This window comes from Solea solea, chromosome 2 (genome assembly GCF_958295425.1).
Source record: "Solea solea chromosome 2, fSolSol10.1, whole genome shotgun sequence".
NCBI lineage: Eukaryota > Metazoa > Chordata > Actinopteri > Pleuronectiformes > Soleidae > Solea > Solea solea.
In genome coordinates, this window is record NC_081135.1 from 13,894,241 (window position 1) to 13,921,444 (window position 27,204).

Here is a 27,204-nt window from a genome sequence, read left to right on the forward strand (position 1 = left end):
CTGATGAATTGGCCCAATGATTAATCAGTCTACCTCTGATTGCAACTCTCTGTCCTGAGCTCCTCTCATGAGATGAACATTAGGTGCAGCTGCAGATTAGCGGTAGCAGTGGCAGACCATCTATAGAGGGCGCTAGGGTGCTGCCCCACCAGTCTCACATGAAGAAGAAGAAGATAGGAATCAGACAGGGTTGATTTGGTGCCAATTCAAATAAATTCTGTTTTGTCACTGTTTAATTTGAGCAGATTTGTTGAAAACCTTGCTTGGTGGATACGTCGAGCTGGGTGTCGTCTGTGTAGAAGTGTAAAAGTATTTATGTATCAAGTATTTTGTGTTTATGGGAAATTTTGCTGATGGGAAGTAGATAAATGATGAGGATGAGGATTTGATTTGGATGAGCTGAGTGCGGCCTTTCAGGTAGGATGTGAACCAGTTTAGGGGTGTGGGAGCTACTGATGGAGACGAGTCTATTGAGGAGAGTGGTATGAGAGATTGTGTCAAAGGCCGCACTCATGTCTGTGTTGATGCTTGTTTGTCAAAGACCATAATCTCAATGTGACTTCCCAGTGAAATAAAGGTTAAATAACTCTTTATTTAGCATTTGTATACTGTGTTCTGTTTGTCAGTTCAGTCCCTTCAGCTGAACCAGCTTAATTAGTCACAGAGATCATTGTCCTTAACAATGCTGTCCTTACGCTGCACTGACCTCTGAACCCCACATGAAAGATGGAATGTGTGACACAATGTACAATCTATTACTATAATTTCTCCTAGGTGTAGGTTTATTGGCCCCTTGTGCTGAACTTTGCCCACAACACTGGAGATTGTGGCCAATGGCAGGACTGTGTGTGTGTCCAGTCTGTTCTCAGTGTGTGTGGGAAGTGGCTTGTTAACACATCAAACTGTCCGTCACTTCTTATTTACTTCACATACTGTGTTTGTCAATGCCGGTGAGACCAAAGGGAAGGGGGCACGTTTTATATATCTTCACTCATTAATCTAACTCCGTCATCTATTGACCGGGCCATCTGATGCTGTGATATGTTTACCTAACCTCTTAGTGTGTGTGTGTGTGTGTGTGTGTGTTCTAACAGTTGTTCAGCTATGTGTGGGTGTGTATATGAGTATGTAAATCTTTGCTCTCTCCACAGATAAAGAGGAACTCTTTCAGAATGTACTGACACAAGTAGCAGAGCAATTTTCAAGGTAAGCAAATTAATGCACTTCATTCAGTGTTTGTCTGTAGGTGCTCTTGGTGCAGATATTGCATATGCACATCAATGTAGAATAGAATAGAATAGCCTTTATTGTCGTTATTTTGTGGACAACGAAATTTGGGTGCCACTCCCTTGGTGCAAAATACAAATATATAAATAACAATTTTAAAAGAGAAATAAAAATATTAACAATAAAATAAGAATAAGAAATGTTGTTTGCATTTTACCAGAACTATGACTATCTATACATTTACGTGAGATAACAAAATATAGCAGCAGATAACAAAATATAGCAACAAGATAACAAAATATAGCAGCAGAGAGAAGTGATTGTCCTGTTTTTGTGTAAACAAAGTAAACAAAGTGACTGAAACATCAGATTATTGCACTAGCATCAGATTATTGCACTATAAAAAAAATTGCTTTTGTTTATTTATTTAGTTCTGTGATGGCTCTGGGAAAGAAGCTATCCCTGAGCCTGTTAGTCCTGGTTCTGTGGGATCTGTACCGCCTGCCCGAGGGTAACAGGTGGAACAGGTGGTTAGCTGGGTGGAAGGAGTCCTTGATGATGTTTCCAGCTCTGCTTCGGTAGCGAGAGCTGGCAATAGTCTCCAGGTTAGGCAGAGAGCACCCCGTGATCCTCTGGGCTGTGTTTATGATCCTCTGTAGCGCTCTCCTGTCTGCTGCAGAGCACCCTGCGAACCACGCTGTAATGCAGTACGTCAGGATGCTCTCAATGGTGGCGTTGTAGAAGGTTACAAGCAGCCTCTCCTCCAGGTTGTTTCTCCTGAGCACTCTCAGGAAGTGGAGACGCTGCTGGGCCTTCTTTACCACCGCCGTGGTGTTGACAGTCCAGGAGAGGTTGTCAGATATCTGCACGCCCAGAAACCTGATGGAGTGGACTCTTTCCACTAAGTCCCCATTTATGTGCAGTGGGGTCGGGGCCGCTCTGCCCTTTCTGAAGTCCAGTATTATTTATTTTGTTTTAGTGGTGTTCAGTTTGAGGTTATTAACTGAACACCATGCTGTTAGTCTGTTGACCTCATCTCTGTAGTCAGACTCGTCACCATCTGTACAGATAAAACATAGCATTTATTTTGCTTATCCTACCTTATAATTGCATTTCTTGTTGAGTTTTTTATAGTGTACTGTCTATTGTATCTTCCACAACTCAAAAAAAGCAACATCTTTGTAATTTGATGACGAAACTCCTCTTGGTTTACAAAGCTAATTTGCATAATTCCAAGAGCCTGGAGAATTGCTTTGGCTCATACAGAGGAATTCAATCCTTCAGAGGCCACAACATGTAGTGTTGCTGCTGCTTTTCCCCCTTATCTCTTCTTCCATACTTTATCTGCCTCATGTCTTTGTCTTTACACCTTTCACTCATTCTCCCACTGACTCCTGACATGATTTTACTGCTCCTTCCCTGCTCATGCAGGATAGAAGTCCACTGGCAGCCGCATATCTGATTGTAGAGCTAAACAGACAAATGTGATATTGCAGCCAGAGTTGTTGTGATAAAGGCTGTCGTATGGCTGTCACTTCACATTTCTACCCCTGGGTCTCTCCCACCTGTGCGTATTTGTCCACAGGGCATTCAAGATAAATGAGCTGAAGACTGAGGTCACCAACCGTCTGGCCATGTTGGAGAAGAGAGTCGAGCGTAAGTGTGTTCCCACCTACATATCTGTCATCAGCTGCTATGCTGCTTTAAAATCTATTAAGAAACATGTGAGCTGCATTAAATGCTGAAAAAAATGCAATGTTTAATAGCTCAATTAGTTAGAATATATATTACCTTTGCCTAAAGAAGAACACATTTAAAATGTAAAAGATATTTAACATGTTATACTATTGTTGCCTTTATTGTATAGCTTCTGTGAGCAATGTTGACTTTTGGTTAACTTTTAGTCCCTTGCTGCTGTTAGCATTCTCCGCTCTACCTTTTTCACCTCATAAAGTCATTTATTGAGAGGGCTGGGGCATTTTTAAAGTTTCCCCTTGATTTACTGTCAGAGCCTGTATGTCCACACCACAAATGGCACCTCAAGCCAGTGCCTCCATTCCAGATTTGATTTCCCATATAATAGCTTTGCTCTGCTGAGGTGAGATGACACAACAAGATAACTGGTTGCAGCTGGTTCTTAGGACCGTGATACTGGGAAATGATTGCCCCTAACCCACTGTTGGAGGCATACTTCTACCACAGACTGCTTGCAGGGGTCCGGCAGAATCAGGACAGGGATGAAGGTGAACACTTTCTTGAGCTATCCAAGCTCATCAAAAGCCCTCCCTGCCCTGCCGCTACCTCGCTATGTAATCACGTATAAATCGTTGATAGAAGTTGTCGAACCCAAGAACAGCCGAATCTCCCTGCTGCACGTGAGCCACTCTACGACTGCCTGTATCTTTTCTTCTTGAGTAATCACCATAGAAGCCTACAGTGTGGGTTAACACTTTGTGGACATGGGAAACATGTTCATTTAGGGACTTGGACAAGACCTGAATGTTGTCGAGATACACACAAACAATAAAATCTCTGAGTGCATCATTTACCAGGGCTTGGTAAACAGGAATAATCCTGCTCCAAGTGGGGGAAGGGGTGAAGGAGTGAGGTAGTCATTGATATACTTCTGCATGGCTTCTTTTTCAGGGTGAGACAAACTGTAGAGACGGCTGAATGGAATAGTGGCCCCAGGTACAAGGTTAATAAAGCAGTCATACGGGCAATGAGGTGGTAAAGATAGAGCTTGGTCCTATAGATCACGATATTCAGTATTATTAAGACTTAAACAGGGATTCTAAAAAAATTATTATAATTACTGATTAGTGATAAGTCGAGACTGCAAATGTTATTTGGTCTGCTAACCCACATTTGAACCTGTTTCTAACATAAAATAATCTGTTCTTATGCCCACACATTTAACCTCCACTAATACCCTTCACTACCTCACTGAGTTTGTTCTTATATAAACTGAACCTGCTTGTCTGGTGGCTTGATGTTTATTCTCCTGAGATAAAAACCTGCAGCTGTAAAATAAGGCCAATAAAGTTATTGTGGTATGGAGGTCTGCTCTGCTGGCCTGCACCTGCATGCAGTGTTTTGTTCTTTTTCCTTTTATGATTTAGGTCTTAGTGTTCTAGGTAGGCGTCACAAAAACTGGTTCTCAGGAACATTTAATCAGTGATTGTTTTGTAATCATTGCATCCCTCTCGTAAGTCTGCGATTAAAGATAAAAGGTCAAGTTGAACATGGGTGTGCTTCCAGTCAGTGGCATTCTATGAGCAACAGAAATTGTTATGAAACTGCAGAAAGCATTCACAGAGCAAACCTCTGCTAATCTAATGTGATCTCTAAAAATCTAATTATTTCTTCCCTGGGCCATAACCTACTGTATATCCACAGTTGATCCAAATCTGACCTGGACACTAATGTATATATTTTAATAGTTATTGAGGGAAAGCTCAGTGGTAGAGTGAAATGTCTTTCAACTCAAAGGTTGTTGGTTCGATTCCCGGCTCCACTCGTCTACATGCCAGTGTGTCCTTATGCAAGACACTTAACCCTGCGGCTGTGCCAGCAGCGTCTGAATGGGTATGAAAGCTGAGTGATAGAAAATGTGCTGCACATAGATGCGCTGTATGAAAGTGTGAGTGAATGGGTGAATGGGTGAATGGCAAAACTGTAGTGTAAAGCAGCTTTGAGTGGTCATCAAGACTAGAGAAGCACTATATAAATACAGACCATTTACTTTGGGTTTGTGGTTTCATGTGACAGAACAGTACAGGAATGTCCTGTTGTGTGTGCAGCGTGATGTTCAAGAAGCACATTCACACAATATATTTCTATCATCTGTGTGTGTTGTCCCCTGACTCCTTTGGATTGTGTGATGTCATCTGGAACCAGAGTCTGCACAGCATTGATGGGGGTGGAGTCACAGTATCTACCAGGGCTGCATTGATTAATTAAATCAAATAATTTATTATTACGCGATAAATAAATTAATCAATAACCCTTTTGAGAATCAATCAATTGGTTGTCGGTCTTCATTGGCGTTGTCTTGTGTTTGGAGATTGTTTGGCCTGTTTGCTTAATGATAACTTTTAGTAGTTTATTTTGGTTTCAGCATAGTGTACTAGCCTGGCATATGTACTACAGCATTTAGAGTCGTTTAGGAACGAAAAAGGAAAAGATTGTATGCAGTCAACTGCCCATTAGCATGAAACTATGAAGCATGTTATTTTCTACAACTAGAACTAGCCCAGAACTTCTCCCTTTAGGGGTCCCACAGCACATGATCTGCCTCCATCTTGTCCTATGCTTGTCTTCCTCTTTTCCTCCTGCCCGGCAGCTCCATCTTCAACATCCTTTGTCCAATATAATCACTTTCATAATCATAATAATGAGGGTCTGCAGCAGCACTGTGAAGCTGTAAACAGTGTTAACATGCCAATGATTAGTAGGTGCAATGCTATGTTAACCACTTTAGCATAACTAACATAACTTTTGCTTCTGCTGAAGCATCAATTTACCTCGCAGCAACAAGGTTGCCAGTTTGCATCCAGGTTTGGGCCTGTGTGTGCATGGCTTTTCTCTTTCTTCCCACAGTCCAAAAACATGCAGAGGTTAATTGGACACTCTAAATTGACCATAGGTGTGAACGTAAGCAGAGCTCTCAAGTCTCATGCATTTCAGTAAGTCCACATGCTCACACGCCACACATGACATAAGTGATAAAAGTCACTGCACTAAAACACAGCTGTCTTTAGTTAGCGACCAGAAAACAGTATTCCCTGTAGCTATTTTCCTACTTCCTCTCCCGCTCGTGCTGAATTCCATAAATCCCATCACCCCTTGTATACAATGAACATGAACCTAATTTTATGTCAGTCTATCCGGTAGCAATATATAATATACTTGATAAATTCATCCTCTATGGACTATGAATGCAAAATCCTGTGTACTACAGTGTACTGTGCCAAATCATCAATGTGGCTAATGACATTTCTATATTTGCTTATGTTTTGTGTGATACAGGCGTTTTTGTTTTTTACTTACGTCAACACTGGGGAAACAATACCAGTGTTGTTCATAAAAGTATCAGTTTCATTTTTTAATATTTCACTTCCTACGCATCAAATGAAGTTGTGAAAATGTCATACCGTAAATTGCAGCAGTTTTCTTACTGTCTGTTCTCATGAATTTTTTTGAGTTCCACTCTCTCTGGCTGGCTTTTCTGTAGTGGGTTTTGATCTAACGTGCGCAACCACTTGACACAAGTATGTCTCTTGCCTAGATACCTGGTTGCTACAGCAACAGCGTGGCGCCCACACACATCTCCATCCTCTCATCACTTTTGTCGCCATGGTCACAGATTCAAATGGGGGCTAGAATGTTGTTGTGGGCGACCTTTTCTGTTTCAGAGAGGAGTGGATTAGTGAAAGAGAGCTGAACCAGGAGGACAGGAGGTGTACAGATAAGGATGCACAATCAGATGTAGACATGTGAAAGTCCAAAGGATTCTGATAGCAGCAGCTGAATCCTCTCCACATTGTCCACTTAGTTTTTTCACCCTAAATGTATGTTCTATTTGAAATTGCTCCACTCATGTCACTTGGGAGTAAACACTGGTCTCCAGAGATACAAGAAAAGGTCAGTGAACCCTTTGGAATAGCCTAATTTTCTTAATTAATCATAGAGTGGGGGGAGTAAAGACGGCGTAGTAGAGTGAACATTGTGACAGAGCAGTTCAAGTGGAATTTACCATTTTATGTGTGAATTACTCATGTCTGTAGGTAAAAGTACACCATTTTGAACAGGAGACATCCTATCATCAACCTGGACAGTTATTTTTTTTTCAAACCACAGACGAGATCAAAAAAGCAACAAGAAAGACCGCAAAGACTAAACCTGCTGTGAACCCTGACGATGGAGGTGAGATAGCCGATGGATGCTAGCTCTAGGGCTATGGATTCATGCATTGGAGAATATAACTGATAACATCACTAAAGTTATAGACGGTCCTAGAGGCTATTATAGGCCACATAGACCGGAAGCTCCAATTAACGCTGCGTTTGTGTGTGTATCTGCGTCATTACCTCGTTTATGAAACCCTAAAGTTTCAGAACAAACAGTTCAGCCACTGCTGAGAAAATAGTGTTGTATTGTTTTCCTGGGCTCTGCGAAGCGGATCGGCACTTCCGTAGTTTGATGTCGTCATCAGAAATCCTCACCACTCCTCTCACCGCCGTAGCGCCTCCCGGTGCGGGCACTAGTCCGGGCACATCCGGTTGCGTACATTCAACCGCAGAAGAAGAAGAACTACTCTCGTTGTAGCTGCTGAGATGCAGAGCATCCACCGTGCCAGAGGGGGAGCTGTGTATCTGAGAGCTGGCCTATCTATTACGTCACTTCCAGGTACCTGGCCAATCACAGGACAGTAGGAAAGCTCTCGTTGGCTGGCCAATCACAACACAGTCCACGTTCTGGGGGGGTGGTTTTGGTCTGAAACAGCGCGGCTGACGAAAGCGTCAGTGAGGAGATATTTTGATCGGCTCGTTTGCAGCGATTAGGAGGTTTTTAACCATGCAAACAAGTTAATATATGTAAGTAGACCTCCATAACTAACATATATGTGTGATACAAGCATTCTATGTCGCCTTTAAAGAACAGTCAAGCAGTTACAACTGGGGCTGTAGATGCACTGTGCATATGGTCGAATTACCTGAGGACTTGGAGGGGCCAGAGCCAGTAAAATTCTTAGTGGATCCCGGAATATCTCCACATGACAACGAAAGACGGCTGATTGAAGCTTGGCTGGGCTCACAGATCCTCCGCACAAAAACCTGGGCCAAACCAACGTCCAAGACCACTGATACTGAAGTTCCATAACCTTTGGGACAAACAACAAGTGATGGATGCCGCTCCCAGAGAGCTCAAAGTCTTATTCTTTAACCATTATTCAGCTGACGTGAAGTCCTGACTGAGGAAAAAGAACATGGATTATGCCTTGCTTTACCCGGCTATTTTGAGGATAACAGTGGAAGGAAAGCAGAAAAGATTGGACTCTCTTAGGGATGCTGCGGTGCTGGTACAGTCACTTGAACAGGGACGCTAACGTATGTCAGACTGACAACCCACAAACCGGACCGGACTCAGTCACTTATAACATTCGTACGGTATGTAGATGCCTTCTGTTCGACTTATGTACACTTTCATGTTTTATTTGTACATCAGATTACAGCCACTGAGAGTAGGCTTTGATGTTTTTTTTCCTTTTGTGAATTAAGACTAGCACCAGAGATTGAGTCTTGTTGTGGAGGAAGTGTGTTTATTCCTACAGTTATATGGCAGAGACGTAAGCATCTAAGCACCTGAGCATCTAAGTTTATGTTTTGTTTTTTCTGTATAATAGTTGTTGGTTCACAGTACTACTTTTGTTTTTTCTTTTGGCTCTGTGACTGTACATATGGTGCGATATGTTTTTGGTTTCATGTTTTCAGCATGCCTTTTCTGGATAAAGGGTTTAGTTAGACAAGATGGCAAGTGATACGTCTGTGTACATGGAGTATTGAAGGGGCTCATAATCCCGGTAACGAAGGAAAGTGCTGACTTCTTTGAAAAGAGGTCATATAGACATCACCTGGATGATGAAGCGCATCTTAAATTGCAACGGGAAGGTTTTAACCAAGTGATTTTTTTCCTCATTCATAGAGGAGTGGATTTTAGTCAGAAGAAATCTTCCATTTTCAACATTGGACTGTATCAAGGATAAGTGGCTGATATGTTATTATTAAGGGTGTTTTACAAGGTACACTTATTTCCATACTCAATGTGTACCACCTCAGGCCACACGGTTGGTGTAGTGGTTAGCACTCTTGCCTTTGCAGCAAGAAGTTTGCATGTTCTCCCTCTGTGGGGAGTGGGTTTTCTCCGGGTTCTCTCCAGGTTCTCTGGGTTCTCCGGCTTCCTCCCACAGTCCAAAAACATGCAATAAGGGGATTAGTACTCTAAATTGACTGTAGGGTCCCAATACATCTGTCTTAAAGAATGATGCTTTTATGACTTACTTTACCACTGAATTCACTGAAATTCTGTCCAATCCACAGATAGTCCTGCCATATTATGGGAAACTGCTAAAGCTTATGGTGGCTAGGTGGTTAAATATTTTTTTTTTCAGCCAGTAAAAAGAGAAAGAAAAGAGAAAAGCAAGGATAAAGAGGTAGAAAATGCATGGATGTTTGAATACATTTGGTTTGGGTGGGTTAGGGTTCTGTATACCAATCCTTAAGCAGCCGTTTTAGTTAACGGGTTTAGATCAGGCGGTTTTCCTGTACATAGAGGGACGAGGGAGGGATGCCCCTTATCGCCCCTTTCATTTGCCATGGCTATCAAACCATTAGGAGAGGCTATCAGGACAGTGCCCTCTATAGCGGGCTTACAAAAAGATGGGGTGCACCATAAGATATGCCTTTATGCAGACAACATTTTAATTTATATTTCAAGTCCATAGTCTTCAATCCCTGCCTTACTTAATATTATTGACTAATTAAGCATATTTAATTGATATAAAATCAGTTTGACAAAATTGGAGGCTATGCCACTAGGGAGTCTAAATTCAATGTTTACACTATTGCCCGCCTTCCCCTTTAAATGGTCCCTAGGAGATACACATAACCCCTGGCTTTAAGCAGATGTATAAAGCTAACTTTGTTTCCCTGTTTGAGAAAATAAAGTGGGATTTGGAGTGTTGGAATTCGTTGGCGATTTCCTGGCTTGGACATATAGCCCTGATTAACACACTGCCTAGATTACTTGACCCTATCTAAATGATTCCTGTATTATTTTCAACTAAGGTTGTGAAAGAAAAATAGATGGCTGGCTCAGTTCTTTTATATGGAGCAAAAATAAACCAAAGCTAAAGATGGCTACCTTGCAACTACCAAGCTCTGATGGAGGGTTAGACTTAGCTGATTTTGGAAGTTATCAGCTCTGTGCTCATAAACAATATATCTATGATTGGATATTAAATAAGAAGTCTGGCTTGATGTTGAATCCTTCCTTTCAAAATATCCATTTAGAGACATGCTGTTTTTTTAGGAATTTTAAACTATTAAACTGTGCTGTGACAATCCTGTTACCCTTTACACAATTAAGGCATGGAGATTAATGTGTAGACTTGAGGGGTGGTCTAAACTGACATCAGCTTTCACTCCTATTCTAAATAACTAGGATTTCCGACCAGGTCTGATTGATGCCCAGCTTTAGACAATGGGATAATTGTTGTGTTAACATGTTGAATGAATTGTTTATTGATGGTTAGGATGGAAACATTAATGTCGTTTGATCAGATGGTTGAGAAATACAAAATCTCCTGGCATGATTTCTTTCGTTATCTACATATAGGACATCATATATTACACAGCACAGCTCTAATTGATAACCCTGCTATATCTCCCCTTGAGAGAGTGTTGTTTGGAACAATTCGGAAGAGGTCCATTAGTTTAATTTATGGAGCTTTGTGTGCTGTTCCATCTTTAACTTTACAAGGACTCAGGGAAAAGTGATAGAGCGAACTTTCTGTCACAATCAGTGAGACTGAGTGGGAAGATGTATGGACCTATGCTAAATCGATTTCAGTTTGTAATCGTGCCAGATCAATACAGTTTAAGATTTTACAAATGGGCACGTTGCTGTGCGTGTGAATGAGTATGAAAGATGAGTGAATGGGTGTGAATGGGTGAATGGCAAAACAGTAGTGTAAAGCACCTGTGAGTGATCATCAAGACTAGTGCTATATAAAATATATATATATATATATAATATATAATATATAATATATATAATATATATAATATATTATATATATATATATAAAAAGTGCTATATAAATACAAACCAATGCATATTTCCCCTAATTGCAGACATATGTTCAAGCCCAATCCATCTCAAATGTAAGACAGAAATTGGTACTCTAACTCATTGTCTTGTCATGCTTCAAAAATATTGGTCTAATGTTTTAACTGAAATTGAAACAATACTCGGATTAAAACTAGAGATGGATCCAGCGTCTCTCATTCTAGGCCTTCCTGCTAGATGTGTCAGGTGATTAAATCAGAGACTGTACTGTATCTGTACACATGCATACATGACGGCGCTTTGTCTCACTCACAGTGCTGTGTGAGTGAGAGGGGGAGTGGCTACAGTAGAGCGGCGAAAGCCAATGTGTGCTTCTTTCAGTGATATATATAATGATATCTTTTGCATTACTTCTCCAAACAATGTCAAACTTGGCACTGCACTTACTTGTTCCCGTAGCAAGACACCTGTCAAGTTTGAAATCAATCGGACCATCTTTTGAGAGATATGTGAATAACACACACACACACACACACACACAGACAGACAGACAGACTGACGTTCCTGGAATTTATAGATAGATTTCTAACTTCACCATGATCTGTGTTTGATCAACACATGAACAGATGCTACCAGCTCCAGTCATTGTATCTGTTACTCTGGCACTTTACTCTTGTCCTACCTCAGATCAATCTGTGTTGTACATTTGGAGTCATCTTAGCTGTACTCTCCCTCTCACTTTAGAGTAATCACACTGAAATTGAGTGTTTTCAGAAGTAGCTCCTGGCCAGTCTAATTGACAGCTTCTCTAGATTTACTCCTGACTCCCTAAAGGCTTTTAAGGCCCTGAGCACTAAATGGTGTGACCCTATTAAAACTCTCTTCTAAATGACACTGTAAATGTTTTAAGAATTCAGCATGCTTGAAAACAATACAGTTCTTGAGCATGTTAATTATTAATCATTAGTTAAAAATACAGTAGATTGTTATATGAATGTGACTTAATTGAAGATCTGACCATGATCATGACACAAACATGCAGATTATTTTACCATTTTCACATAGAGTGAAAGGCAGGGCCACACCCTGGACAGGTTGTCAATCCATTGCAGGGCAAACATATAGAGGAACAACCATTGCATTAATTCAATTTAGAGTGTCCAGTTAACCTCTGCATGTTTTTCTACTTGAAAGGAACCTGGAGAAAACCCATGCACACTCAAGGAGAACATTCAAAGTCCAAACATTAAGGCCCTTGGTTGAACCGGGATTAGAGCCTGCAACCTTTTTTTCTAAAAACACATTAAAATGCTCAAAGTGTGCTTTGGCTAAAAGACACCTCACCTCTATAACATGTTCGACCTCCTGGATGATGGAGTAAAGGTTCTAGAGAGCAGGACGACCACTGATATGACCTAAGACCAGTGCTCACATCACTGTTTTTCTTCTAAAAATAATACATCAATTTGTTTCAACCTTGTTGTCTCAAAGGCAAGGCAAGTTTATTTGTAAAGTATCATTCTTACACAAGACAATTCATAGTTCTTTACAGAAGCAAGTAGTAAGTAAGATCTGATACAGCTCTGTTTTTAATAAGCTGTCTGACTGAGTTATAGAATCTTAGTTTATGCACAACTAAGACTATCACGGTCAACATCTACATGGTTGTTGAAATCCCCTACAATTATGATTTTATATATCCTGGTGTGGGCTTGGGGTTGATTAATAATCTAGTATTAAAAATGGCTGCTACTCCTCCTCCTCGGCCTGAGCTTCTCGGAATATGGGTCTTAGTAAAAGTGGGTGGAGTCGACTCATTTAAACGAATGCAATCTTCTTCATGTAACCAAGTTTCAGTTACACAGAATAAATCAATACGATTGTCACTAATGAGATCATTAATTAAAACAGATTTTGAACAGAGTATTTAATAGTCCACATTTAAAGGTGGTATTCTTGGACTCTATTTTATTGTTGGTATTGATTTTTATTAAATTAGACTGTCTAACACCTCTTCTGTTTGTAACTGATTTATTTACTTTAGCAGGTCTCAATGGGGTTTTTAATTGCTGATCTGATAATAATTGAACACCTCATTACTTGAATTAAATGACACTCTGAACAGTGTTTCTTTGACTTGATTTGATTGACCTCATAAGTGCTATGAAGACCTAATGTATTACTTACATGTTTGCCTGCAGTGGAGGGCATGAAGGTGGTGGAGATTGAGAAATGTCGCCATGACATCAAGAAGCTTCGTGAAGAAATGGCATCAAGAAATAACAGGTGAAAACAACAGCAGCTGGATAATCTTCTCATCAGTTTAGTCTAGTCTGCTCTTTTATTGACAGCATTGACCGTTTGTTGTTGGAATTGGATCTGCTTTACTGAGAACCTTTCCTGACTGTAAATACTAGCATACACAGTACTTAGTAATGCTTTGGTATCCATATTACTGCAGTAACTGCAATTATAGTTGTAGATATTATGTTATATGAAGGAACAGATTCAATACCCTACTAATACTAAGAGTCTTTATGTTACTGGTCTTATCTTGTGATATGATGATAGGTCGCATGTCACCATATAGATATAATATTGATATGCTGTATTGCCCTAATGTAATATCTCTAGAACATCTGGAAGGTATTATTTCAAATGTGGCACAAATTTGACTCAAATTAGTTTGAGAATGATCGGTTTAGATCTTGGTGGTAAAAAGTCACTCTGAGCTCACAAAGCTTTTTTGCCTCATGGCTGGGTGTGATTTAAAAAATGCCATCCTTTCAGGTTAGAAACAAATGTTAGATTTACAGAGTAGCTGTTTAGATTTGGGTTTATTTGTGTCATAGTGTGAGGATGTTTTTGTTTGTGTTTCTGCAGTAACTTCCTAGAAGACTATAAGAAGCTGACTCCTCGCAGAGATGTGCCCTCCTATCCCAAGGTAAGGTTGACATAGAAAGTGTTCCCCACTGTGTGTCTCTGTGAGTCTCTGTGAGTCTCTGTGTGTCTCTGTGTGTCTCTGTGAGTCTCTGTGTGTCTCTGTGTGTCTCTGTGAGTCTCGGTGTGTCTCGGTGTGTCTCTGTGAGTCTCTGTGTGTCTCTGTGAGTCTCTGTGTGTCTCGGTGTGTCTCTGTGAGTCTCGGTGTGTCTCTGTGTGTCTCTGTGAGTCTCAGTGTGTCTCTGTGAGTCTCTGTGTGTCTCTGTGAGTCTCTGTGTGTCTCTGTGTGTCTCTGTGAGTCTCTGTGTGTCTCTGTGAGTCTCTGTGTGTCTCTGTGTGTCTCTGTGTGTCTCTGTGAGTCTCTGTGAGTCTCTGTGTGTCTCTGTGAGTCTCTGTGTGTCTCTGTGAGTCTCAGTGTGTCTCTTTGTCTCTGTGTGTCTCTGTGTGTCTCTGTGTGAGTCTCTGTGTGTCTCTGTGTCTCTGTGTGTCTCTGTGTGTCTCTGTGTGAGTCTCTGTGTCTCTGTGTGTCTCTGTGAGTCTCTGTGAGTCTCTGTGTGTCTCTGTGTGTCTCTGTGAGTCTCTGTGTGTCTCTGTGTGTCTCTGTGAGTCTCGGTGTGTCTCGGTGTGTCTCTGTGAGTCTCTGTGTGTCTCTGTGAGTCTCTGTGTGTCTCGGTGTGTCTCTGTGAGTCTCGGTGTGTCTCTGTGTGTCTCTGTGAGTCTCAGTGTGTCTCTGTGAGTCTCTGTGTGTCTCTGTGAGTCTCTGTGTGTCTCTGTGTGTCTCTGTGAGTCTCTGTGTGTCTCTGTGAGTCTCTGTGTGTCTCTGTGTGTCTCTGTGTGTCTCTGTGAGTCTCTGTGAGTCTCTGTGTGTCTCTGTGAGTCTCTGTGTGTCTCTGTGAGTCTCAGTGTGTCTCTTTGTCTCTGTGTGTCTCTGTGTGTCTCTGTGTGAGTCCCTGTGTGTCTCTGTGTCTCTGTGTGTCTCTGTGTGTCTCTGTGTGAGTCTCTGTGTCTCTGTGTGTCTCTGTGAGTCTCTGTGAGTCTCTGTGTGTCTCTGTGTGTCTCTGTGAGTCTCTGTGTGTCTCTGTGAGTCTCTGTGAGTCTCTGTGTGTCTCTGTGAGTCTCTGTGTGTCTCTGTGAGTCTCAGTGTGTCTCTGTGTCTCTGTGTGTCTCTGTGAGTCTCTGTGTGTCTCTGTGTGTCTCTGTGAGTCTCTGTGAGTCTCTGTGTGTCTCTGTGTGTCTCTGTGTGTCTCTGTGAGTCTCTGTCTGTCTCTGTGAGTCTCTGTCTGTCTCTGTGAGTCTCGGTGAGTCTACTGATGTCAGGTAGACCAAGAAATGCTTCAGGAACCACAAAATGTTAGTTCTGAGATTTGATTGAGATTTAAAGATGATCAGTAGGGTTAGTCACTCAGTATGTTTACAAAATATAATCAATGTGTTAATCCAACTAAAACCTTTGAAATACATATGCATACATACAAACTCACACTTACACACCCTGATGATGGGAGTTGAATTATTATTGCATGAAATATAACATGAGGTGATCTGTGCATGTTCCACAGTTTCTGCCCCTGGGCTATGATATGTTTTTATAAGTTAAACAATAGTAGAAAGAGACACAATGGAGCTCTGCATACAAACAACTAGCTGCCAGCTAAAGTTGTGTTGATCTATGATGTAATAGATCAACCTGACACCAACACGCTGAAAGGGGGGAATATCACCTAGTGTTGCAGAAGCAGACACATTGCCTTTAAAAGAAGATGGATTCTCTGCCAGTGCTTGTATACTGTTACAATGACAGAAGTCTAATTCATTGGGGTCGTCATAGAGTAGACATGAGACATGTCCATGTGGGCCCCGTGTTTGCCCACTTCAATGGGACAAACCATGGAGAAATCCTTATGGGGCCCACATGGACATGTTGGCTGGGTTGTGTATGGAAACATATTGATTGTGAGATAATGAGCATTTCTCCCCTGCTGGAAACACACACATGTGCAAACCAGACAAGGTAGAAACTCATTCAACTGTGGAAAGTTACTGTTTCCTTGAGTATGACAGCCAGCAGGATAGTGGTTGCATGTTTACTGTAATAGCAGAACCAAATTTAAATATTTCTCATGAATTTCCTTTAATGATGGGATGCGACAGTGCAGCAGGAATCTAGGAAGATGAAGCGTCAGTGCTTATGCATGAACGTTACAGTCAGTGTGTGTACAGTGTTGTGTAAAGGTGTGCCACAGAGCCACGCAGAGGCGGACAGGGTTAACTGCCAGCTCTGTTGCCTGCAGTACATGCTGTCACAACAGACCATAGAAGCCCTCAAAAAACCTGCCTTTGATGTCTGGCTGTGGGAGGCCAATGAGGTAAGACTGACAACCTTGTTAAACCTGTCTCACCCACAATCAACCCTCTCCTCTCTCCCTTTGCCCCATGTCCCTCTGTCTTTCCTGCTGCTTGCTCTGTATTTGTGTGTGTGTAGTATCATCTCTCTAAGGAGACAGTAGAAGCTCTTAGATTGCCTACATTTGATGCTTGGCAGTGGGAACCCAATGAGGTGAGACTAACAGTTTTATGAATCAACTGATTAATGTTTCATGATATACAGGTTAAGGCTTGTTGGTAGTGTTGTTGAGGTGCTGACTAACAGTAAGCATGATACTGTACATACAGCTGACGAGACTGTGTGAACCTTGACCCTATGAGTCACGCAGGCACATGCTTGTTGAAAACATGGCTGCCAATGTAACCATGCACAGCAATACTTAGTTTCCAATACATTTCCATCCGGCAACTTTCTGCTAACTAATTGCTCCTCATCTTTTCATTTCGTCATAGCTAATAGACTTGAAGGAGGAAGCTATGTACTACTCAGTCACAGGACAATATTTATATTATGTTTTGCACTGTAGCCATATTTGAGATTGTGTCAACAACGTCAGCACTATAATCACTCTGTTCTATATTAGGTACGAGGTGACTAAAATATTTCACTTTATTTCAGGATAAAAAAAGTAATCTTAGCTGCCTCCGGTGCAGCAAAAAACAAAGCTACTTGGTTGATAAACTGGTTTGACCGCACTATAAACTTCAAGATTCCTAAGATGAGCTTATACAATAAATGGTGCCACTGCCAATACCTTAGACAACTGGTCCAGAGCCATTGAAAATACACAGGTTGTTCATTAACTATGCATACTTATTCACTCCTTCATCACCCTAATTATATGTCACATGTATTTATTTTGGTTCTCATCATCGTCTCTATTTCATTTCCTAATTAGGTTATGTACTTAATTTTTATTATTAGATTATTACTATTATTTGTATTGGTAAGTTCTGTGATCGGACTCTGTTGCTTGATTGGACTTTCATATGTGCTTCGCAATCTACTTGCTACACTTGTATTACTTTAGTTGAGAATTGTAACAGAAAAAAAGAAAAAGAAAAAGAAAAGAGAATGACTTCACTGACACAAACTTACCAAACAAGACAGCAGTAGACCAGCAGCTTCTTATTTTCTCTATGTAGGTATGGGAGAGTGACAGTTAAACTGTAGTTTCCTGTTGAAAAAGGCTGTTTACTGGCAAGATTACGCAGAGAATATATTTTTAAGATTAAGTAAACTTAAGCTGACACAGGGCATCTCTGGTCTGCTGTGAATTCTATGCACATGGATCACACAGAGCACACTCAGCTGTTTGTAACATGCTGACTTTTTATCAATGCCTCATACAACTATATGGAAAAACAACCAAACTATACATTTACTAACGTCATAAAATATCGATCATTTAATCTGCAATTATTACCTTTGCTGAAGGTTGGGCAGAAACAGTGTTTCTAAGTGTAGACTGCTTAAAATAACAAAAGCTTAAGATGGAGAGTGACATTGTGTCATACATAAGAGAATCAAGTGAGTTATAGCATTGTGGTATGTGTTTCATTTCTGAAGTGTCCCTAAGCTTTGTAAATTATAAATACTTCATTTATATATTACCTAAGTTGTTAGTATTCAACACCCAGACAACATCACATTTCAGAATCACACTGCACAGACTTTGCTTCATGAAATAACTGCATCTGAGTGCACTGACACATCACAGTGATTTGCTTTGTTCTTTCAGATGCTAAGCTGTCTGGAACATATGTACCATGACCTTGGCTTGGTCAACGACTTTAACATCAACCCAATAACACTCAAGAGATGGCTGGTAAGACCTGAAACACATTCAATACATCTGACAATCCAAACCAGGACCATTCCCTTTACAGACCATAGTGACATACAAAAAGCTTTGAGGTGTCGTTTGTAAAAAAAAAAAAAAAAAAAAAAAAAAAAAAGTGTTGTGAATTTACACCAATATTTGTTAACTTATACATATATTACATAGTTTAATCTAAATATTAAATGTTACACATCAGTGTTAAATCTAAATGTTAGATATAGCGTCACACAGGTGGTGTAGTGGTTAGCACTCTTGCCTTTGCAGCAAGAAGACACGGATTCGAGCCCGGTTGGAACAAGAGCCTTTCTACATGGAGTTTGCATGTTCTCCCTGTGTGTGTGTGTGTGTGTATGTGTGTGTATGTGTGTATGTGTGTGTGTGTTCTCCAGCTTCCTCTCACAGTCTAAAAAACATGCAATATGGGGATTAGGTAAATTGGACACTCTAAATTGACCGTAGGAGTGAGCGTGAGAGTGAATGGTTGAAAGGTTGTTTCTATATGTGCTGCGCGTTTGGACCAGAGTGAAAACTAACTGCTGAAAAACAAAATTACATGTTTATCACCAGTATGTGTGAAAACACTCACTGTGGCAGCTGCACCGAGGCAGTTTTTAAATGAATTGTTATTTATTCCTACATTTATACTATGTTCTTTTTCAGTTGTGTCTGACTATCAAACTAAACAAAAACAGAAAGTTAAATCTTTTACTTATTCATGTTTTACAAAGGGTTTAACCTGAACTGGGTAAATAATCTGGATTTTTTTTGCTCTTGATGTGAATCTTGTTTTTTTATTAATTATTAATGACTTCTATTGTTTTATAAAAGAGTTAACGGTCAGGAAAACCAGCTGAGTGAAGAAGGTTTTGTGTTTGTTACTGGTTAGTTGAACCAATGTTAAAATGATAAAGTGATAAAAGTGATAAGTTTTATATGCTCTAAATGAATGAACGAGTGAGTGAATGAATGAATGAATGAATGACTTTGTGTCATTGCTGTTTTTTTCTCCAAGATTCAAATTGAAATATTCCTGATATACCTTTGAAAGTTCTTATGGATGTTGCCAACCTGTTATGTTTGTATACAGCAATTTACATTACATTCAGTGGTCTCAAAATGCACTAAAGAGACACATCACAGACACCACAGTCTCCTAAACTCCTGTGGAAAACACTGATTGAATGTGTGTATACGTTTGCAAATATTGGTGTAAATGTGGAAAATGTTAAAACACACAAGTGTTGATGTTATTTTCAGCTTGAGCCACTTTACAAACAGCACTTCATAAGAAACACATTTCTCTCCCTTTCGCTGCTTCTTTGTCTCTCTTGGTAGTTATGTATCCATGACAACTACAGGAACAACCCCTTCCACAACTTCCGCCACTGTTTCTGTGTCACACAGATGATGTACAGCATGATCTGCCTCTGCAGCCTCCAGGTAAACACCTTCTGCTGTGACACCTAAATGTTGTCAGTTCATGCACTTGGCACATTAAGTACAGAAATGTGTTGAATTGATTATTACTTTGTTGTATCAGTGCTTCTCTGCAATAACTGTCATTGTTTATTTCCTTTTAAATGGTGTCACATTTATAAGGAAAATGCATTTGTGGGTTGAGCAGCATAGTTGAGTATGTGGGTTGTGCCCATGAAAACCTTGCCAAATCTTCTCTGCTACTGACTCTTGTTTGGTGTCGTTTATTGGATTGGATGATTGAAGTCTGAAGAAACAACACATATTGGCAATTCAACAACTTATTAATTTAGTAAACAGGGGCATGTGTAGCATGTGGAAGAACCATACACAGACACAACAGCCTGGCAATTCCTCCTCATGCTCAGATCATTACAGTTCATATGTGAACATTACATCACACATTCAAATTTTGAAAGACAAGTGACAGCCCTCGTGTGCTCCCCCACACAGCTCTTACTGACCACTCGGCTGATACAGTTCCTGGCTCAGGTCAATTTTCACACTACTCCAATGAAAGCATATTCACATTCATAAAAACCATTGCTACCTGGAGATGGTGTTGCCCAGGTTTGTCCTATTACATTGATTATTCAAACAATAAATAGCACTGATGTCTACGCTCAGTTTCAGATTGGGAAGGATAGGTTTTGCATGTGCAGACTGCATTTAGAAGTGGAACAACATGAAAACCAGAGAGCTGTCTGTGGGTGAACTTGAGAGAAGATCAAATTTGTTTGTGCAATGGTTCTGAAATCAATCAGAGCCATTGCACAAACATTGGACATAGCCAGTACAACCGTTTGGAAGAGGAAAGAAACCACTGGTGTACTAAACAACAGACATCGAACAGGTAGACCAAGGAAAACATCAGCAGTTGATGACAAACATTGTGAGAGCTGTAACGAAAGACCCTAAAACAACTGTTACTGACCTCAACAATGACCTCCAGAGGGCAGGAGTGAAGGTCTCACAATATACCGTTTGCAGAAGACTTTCATGTACAAACGTACAGAAGCTACACCAGAAGATGCAAACCATTCATTAGCAGAAGAATAAGAAGGTCGAGCCTCAAAAATTCTGGGACAAAGATTAACTTTTACCAAAGTGATGGAAAGGCTAAAGTTTGGAGAAAGAAATGATCTGCTCATGATCCCAAACATACAAGCTCATCTGTGAAACATGGTGGAGGTGATGTCATGGCTTGGGCTTGCATGGCTTCTTCTGGGATGGGCTCATTAATCTTCATTGATGATGTAACACATGACGGCAGCAGTGACATGAACTCATGAAACATTTTGTCTGCCAATTTAAAGAGAAATGCAATCGATGATTTGGGAGATCCTTCATCATGCAGCAAGATAACGAGCCCACACACATAAAGGAGTTCATCAGGGGAAGAAGTGGAAGGTTTTAGACTGTCCATGTCAACCTCCACATTTAAACCCTATAGAGCTGCATTTGACCTGCTAAAGAGGAGACTGAAGGGAGTAAACCCCCAAAAAAAGCAACAACTGAAAGAGGCTGCGGTGAAAGCCTGGAAGAGCATCACAGCAGAAGAATACAAATTGCAAATAAATATTAAGTTTTATATACTTTAATCCTTTCTAAGTCTATCTGTTCCAATACTTTTGCTCACATGAAAATTGGGTGGGTTCAAACAAAAGGTGATATCTTCTATGTTCTGCATCAGATCCACATGTAAATACCTGGAAGTAAAAGCTGAAATGTTCATCTTTTGATGTAAAACCCAAATAAGGAATTGGCCTCACTGTTCCAGTACTATAGGAGGACACTGTATTTACAACAACAAAATCAACAAAAGTCATGCAATGCAGCTTGAAATACATACATTTCCCCGAATCAGTGTCAGTACCATGACAACATAATTTACTAATTGATCAAAAGCATCACTGTAATAAAATCTGTGTTGTTTCTACAACTAACATCATCCATTTTTCATCATCATCATCATCATCATCATCGTCACCACATGTTCTTGCTCAAGTACTTTTGTTAACATGAATTAATGTGATGCTAAAAATGATTCATTCAGTCATGCTGTAATTATCATGGAAGAGTGGTAACAAAGTAGCGATGTCATGGGAATGTGAACACCAGGGGAGACAGGATAAGAGGAGGAGGTGGGGGGGGGATTAAAGGAGGGGCTTCTATCTTTGGCTTTACATACTGGATGTTTCATAATCCCAGACCTAATGAGTAATTATCAAGCATCTGCCTCTGATCTGTGATGTGATAATGAGATATCTCTCTATCCACCCCCCCCCCCCCCCCCCCCCCAACACACACACACACATACACATGTACACATACACACACTAATTCATTCAAATATGTGTGTGTTCATATTTCAGGAGAAGTTCACTCAGGTGGATATTTTGATTCTCATGACAGCTGCTGTGTGTCACGATCTCGATCACCCTGGATACAACAACACGTAAGAGAAAATAAACACACATTCTGACCATGCATGGCAACGATTTTTTCTTATTTTATGAGTTTTAATCCCAGCTAAAGAGGTTACCCTTTTAATTGTCAACAGGAGTCCTCAAAAATAACAGGACTGTTATACATGATGTGTTGTGGAAGGATGGAGAACCATTGTGTTTTGGAACAGATCTGCAGTGGATACGGGATATTTTACTGAAACATTATCAGATAGGAACCTTTTGACATAATTATACATTTCTCAAGAATTTCTCTTTAGGACTTACAGGATATTTTTAGGGATGTCCCATATTGGCTTTTTTGGCGATATTTGACATTATATAGACATATTAATAGCAGATGCTCGCATGCTCCCGTTACAGCTTAGAATAAGATCATGTGATCGATCATAAGTTTCGATGTGTGTATCGTATGTTTGTGTGACTGTGTGTGTGAGGAGCATAACTTTATATCAACAACAAAGGACTGATGTTGTATGTTTTTTTTATGTTGTGGGTTAGTACATCACTGTTAAAACAATAAAATAAGTTAAACATAGTGTTTAGCAGCACTTCAAATGCACCAATGCTAAAAACATTGGGAAAAACACGTCCATCCAATAACCTGATCTGCTCCTAAATGTAATTGGTTCATCAGGTAATGATAAAAACTCAACAAGCATATATGAAGAACTAATGTGTATGAACAGGCAGGATTTGGTGTGAATCTGGATAATGACATGGATTTCTGTGTTGGCAGAGGTGCACATTCTTTCCTTCCATTATGTAGCCTCATCTTTACTTTCTTCCCCCAGTCTTGTTGTTTGTTCCGTCCTCGATCTGCTACGTATGTCTTCAGCTCTCCTCTCCTTCTCCCTGGTCCTCTCATTCGTGCCCTTCTGTCTCTCCTCCAGGTACCAGATCAACGCCAGGACGGAGTTGGCAGTTTGTTACAACGACATCTCCCCCCTGGAGAATCACCACTGCGCTGTGGCGTTCCAGATTTTCTCTCAACCCGACTGTAACATCTTCTCCAACTTTGACCCAGAAGCCTTCAAACAGATACGACAGGTGTGTGTGTGTGTGTGTGTGTGTGTGTGTGTGTGCATCCATCTCTGTCTGTGTTTGTGTTACTGAGCTGTTTGACCGTGGGACCCACTGTTTTTCAGGGAACTATCACACTGATCCTGGCTACAGACATGGCACGACACGGTGAGATCCTAGACTCCTTTAAGCAGAAAGTCGACAACTTTGACTACACAGATGAGGAGCATGTCACCTGTGTAAGGAGTTTTGATTTTATGTAATTAGTACTTTTAAGTAGCTCTGCATGGACATGTAATCAGTACTGACATAATTGATGAGTGTTGAAGTGATGGTTTGACTTTCTTGAAGTGTGGTTGTGAAAGGTACTGGCACAAAGTCAGCTGTGATTGCACTGCATGTGTTCTGACCTTGACACACATACTCACTCTTAGTGGAAAAAAATGTGCTTTGATAAAAGGTTAGCCAATAAAATTCTGTGGGGTGATTTCTGTGATACTAACCACCTTGCCCAATTTGAATAATTAAGTCGACAAGTGTTTAAAAATGAGTTTGTCCACAGAAGCCACTGCACACACTCATTCTGGTCGACTTATTTATGTGCTTAAGTCACTGTTTGTCAGTGTTTGTGTAGAATATGCAAATGTGCTGGTAAAGCTCACAGAGGGTTTTTATATTGTTACAGCTTTGAGAAAGAGTTATGTTAACTATGGCTACTTTGATTAATCAATTAGTTTAGTCAGAACATTTTGTCAGAAAATAAAAAAAAATGTTGAGTGTTATCTCAAAAGTCTTATTTTGTCCACAAACCAAAATTGATTAGTTTTAATTATTTGTTTTATGGAGAAACAAAGAAACATATTTAAGAAGCTGTCGCTATGGCCGGGCCAAAAGAGTGCTTGTGCCCCCCCACTTGAGGCACAGATTTCTTCGTGCGCCTCGCAACTGAACTGCGTTCTGTACACATGAGCGCAAGAGCCCGTTGTGGGGCCCCCTAATTTCTATTGAGTTATAAATGAAAAAAAAACAAAAGGGCTTTTATCTGTCATTTCAAGAGCGGATTCAATTTGTGTTTGTCAATGAACACATTTTCTCACTTGTTAGAAGTCACATTTTGCTTCCTCATCACCTGTATTCACATTACACATCTTACACATTTATTTTCACTTTGTACTTTGATTATGGAAATTATATGCAAATGAATTATAAACGTTCAAAATGACCGCTATGGTATTTGGTATTTCTCTGCATTATTTACGCCGGTTCGAGTGTTAATGATAAATTGATTAAAAACTTTACAAGTGGTGGGGACAAAAATTGTTGATCATAAATAGTGCTGGGGACATGTCCCACCTGTGGTCCCACCTGTGGTCCCACCTGTGGTCCCACCTGTGGTCCCACCTGTGGTCCCACCTGTGGTCCCACCTGTGGTCCCACCTGTGGTCCCACCTGTGGTCCCACCTGTGGTCCCACCTGTGGTGATGTGGGCATTTAATAATTGTAAAAGATGGTCATAACATTTATATTATGGATATTATATTATTACCTTTTACTTTAACACTGTAAAATTTACTGTGTTAGAACCACACTTTAAAAAAAGACACCTGTCCGACTGAGCCGATTTCATAGGTGAGATTATGACTTTAAATGATTGAATTTGTTAGGTAATTGAAGCAGCTGTCTTCAGTGCTGCTTGGAAACTTGAAGGTCGCCAGATGATGAACATTGCAAACTGTGAATTTGTCAGGCTTTTGCACTGCACTGTAATCCTCATGTTGGCGTTTGTGCTATGTGCAGCTGAAGATGGTGCTTATCAAGTGCTGTGACATCTCCAATGAAGTGCGACCCATGGAGGTGGCTGAGCCCTGGGTGGACTGTCTGCTGGAGGAGTACTTCATGCAGGTGAGTCCAACGAGCACTGAGGAAACGTTTAAAAATTCTTTCATTTTCATACCCACAATGATTTCATCTGGTTTAATTATTATTATTATTATTATTTATATATATATATATATATCTACAGTATATATAATAATCATTCATCAATCCTATTCTTGTAAACTTCATCTCTCATTTGTCAGTGAGGGAAACCAACAAATGTGTCTCATGATATTAGATTGAAGTTTAGACTTAAGATGTTGGTGGTCAAACATGAGGATTATACTGTACTATGTGTGCTGACAAACTGGTTTGTCTTGTCTGGGTTTGTCCACTTAATAAGTACCCTTTCCTGGCTACCTGGCTACTAACTGGACATGAAATGGGAACATTTTGCAGGTCCCATATTGCAAACATAGGTGGAGCCACCATGGAAACCATGGACAAACCCACTTGGGACCCATATTGTCAGCTTGAATATAACCCTTATGAGGCCCACATAAACATACTGACTGGGGTCATTTCATAACATCAGGCACAATCATTTGGACACAGTGATAAATAGATGCACAGTTAAAGGTCAAAGGTTAAGGTCACTGTCACCTTGTCAAACACATTTTGACAGTGTGACAAACATGTTTTTAGTAACATGTTTTACTACTACTAACACAATTTTAGCTACAAGGCGGGGTCAGGTTTCCTCCATCCCACTGTGTAAAGTGACTTCTAATCAGCTCATATTTGTGTCCATGCTGCGCAGAGTGACAGGGAAAAGTCTGAAGGGCTTCCTGTGGCTCCATTCATGGACAGAGAGAAAGTCACCAAACCGACGGCTCAGATCGGCTTCATTAAGTTTGTCCTCATCCCCATGTTTGAGACTGTGATGAAGGTAAATCTGCACCTCCGTGATGACAATGTCAGCCTTTTACACCAGGATTAGTGGGTACTGAGCTTTGGACATAACTAGAGCTGCAGCTAACGATTATTTTCATAATCGATTAATCTGTCAATTATTTTCTCGATTAATCGATTAATTGTTTGGTCCATAAAATATCAGAAAACCTTAAAAAATGTTGGTTGGTCAAACCTGGAAAGGATGATGTTCTCAAATGTCTTGTTTTGTCCACAAACAAATCATGTTTTAATCATGAAAAAAGCTTCAAACCGATTAATCGATTATCAAAATAGTTGTCGAGTAATTTAGTAATCGATTAATCGATTAATCGTTTCAGCTCTAGACATAACATGACTCGATTTGCTCACAGTGCCATGTTAACAGGAAAATCACCTGAAAACAGAAGACAGCTGGAAGAGTTCACTGTTCACTTTTAATCTCCAGAGAATCACAGAACCTGACTGAATACAGTACATCTGATCCTTAAAATACCCCCCAATTCTTTTCACAAATATGGAAACATTATTCAAGACATACTGCATTATACCCTCAACTTACTGATAAACTTTCCCACAATACACTTAAACATCACAATAAAAACAAACAAACGAAAAATAAAATAAAAGTAAAATAAAAAAGGTAAAAAAAATATATTAATAATATATTTTATATCTTATTGTATTTTAAAAACTAATGGGCAACTAGTGCAGTGCTGTTAACATTGGAGTGATGTGGCATGAGTTATGTATAATAGTTGTGAATGTAAAAGGTCAATAGAGTGTGACAATAGTACAGATGTGGAAATATTCAATTGTGTTTGGTATTTGATGTTTCTTAGTTGACAAAAACAATCTTTAATCATATTTTGTGACAATTCACTATCAAAGATGACAAGTGATAAAGGGAGGACTGTCTCTATAGATTGTGATGTTCTTGACCAAAGATTAAAACATCTGTTGTATTGCTGTTAGAGCTGCCATCCACTCCTTGACATGGATTTGGTTATATGTTGTTTGCAAAAGTTCAGTGCTTGTATGTATTGTCAGCAGCTGTGTCATATGAGTTAAAATCATTTTGCATGTATTGTAAAACTGGCAGAACTGACACTGTTGTGTATTCAATACACAATTTATTATGTTTTTCCTGCTCACAAGTATCAGTACAGTAATATTTAATTGTTTGCTGTAAACATAGAAACAGTGATGAAACTGACTAT

The 27,204-nt window shown here is 40.1% G+C and overlaps 1 protein-coding gene across 2 annotated transcripts in view; it reads left to right on the forward strand.

Annotated features, from left to right (window-relative positions):
- pde9aa (phosphodiesterase 9aa) overlaps nt 1-27,204 on the forward strand; it is a 43,452-nt gene that overhangs the window by 15,282 nt on the left and 966 nt on the right. The window contains exons 5-16 of one of the 2 annotated variants that reach the window (XM_058614549.1): nt 1,152-1,206; nt 2,813-2,883; nt 13,281-13,365; nt 13,963-14,023; nt 16,502-16,576; nt 18,147-18,233; nt 19,584-19,688; nt 22,100-22,182; nt 23,086-23,242; nt 23,341-23,454; nt 25,013-25,117; nt 25,854-25,982. In XM_058614549.1, coding sequence (XP_058470532.1) covers nt 1,152-1,206; nt 2,813-2,883; nt 13,281-13,365; nt 13,963-14,023; nt 16,502-16,576; nt 18,147-18,233; nt 19,584-19,688; nt 22,100-22,182; nt 23,086-23,242; nt 23,341-23,454; nt 25,013-25,117; nt 25,854-25,982 — 1,127 coding nt within the window. Of the gene's footprint in view, nt 1-1,151; nt 1,207-2,812; nt 2,884-13,280; nt 13,366-13,962; nt 14,024-16,310; nt 16,386-16,501; nt 16,577-18,146; nt 18,234-19,583; nt 19,689-22,099; nt 22,183-23,085; nt 23,243-23,340; nt 23,455-25,012; nt 25,118-25,853; nt 25,983-27,204 lie in introns of both variants that reach the window. The other variant, XM_058614559.1, reaches the window with a different exon arrangement.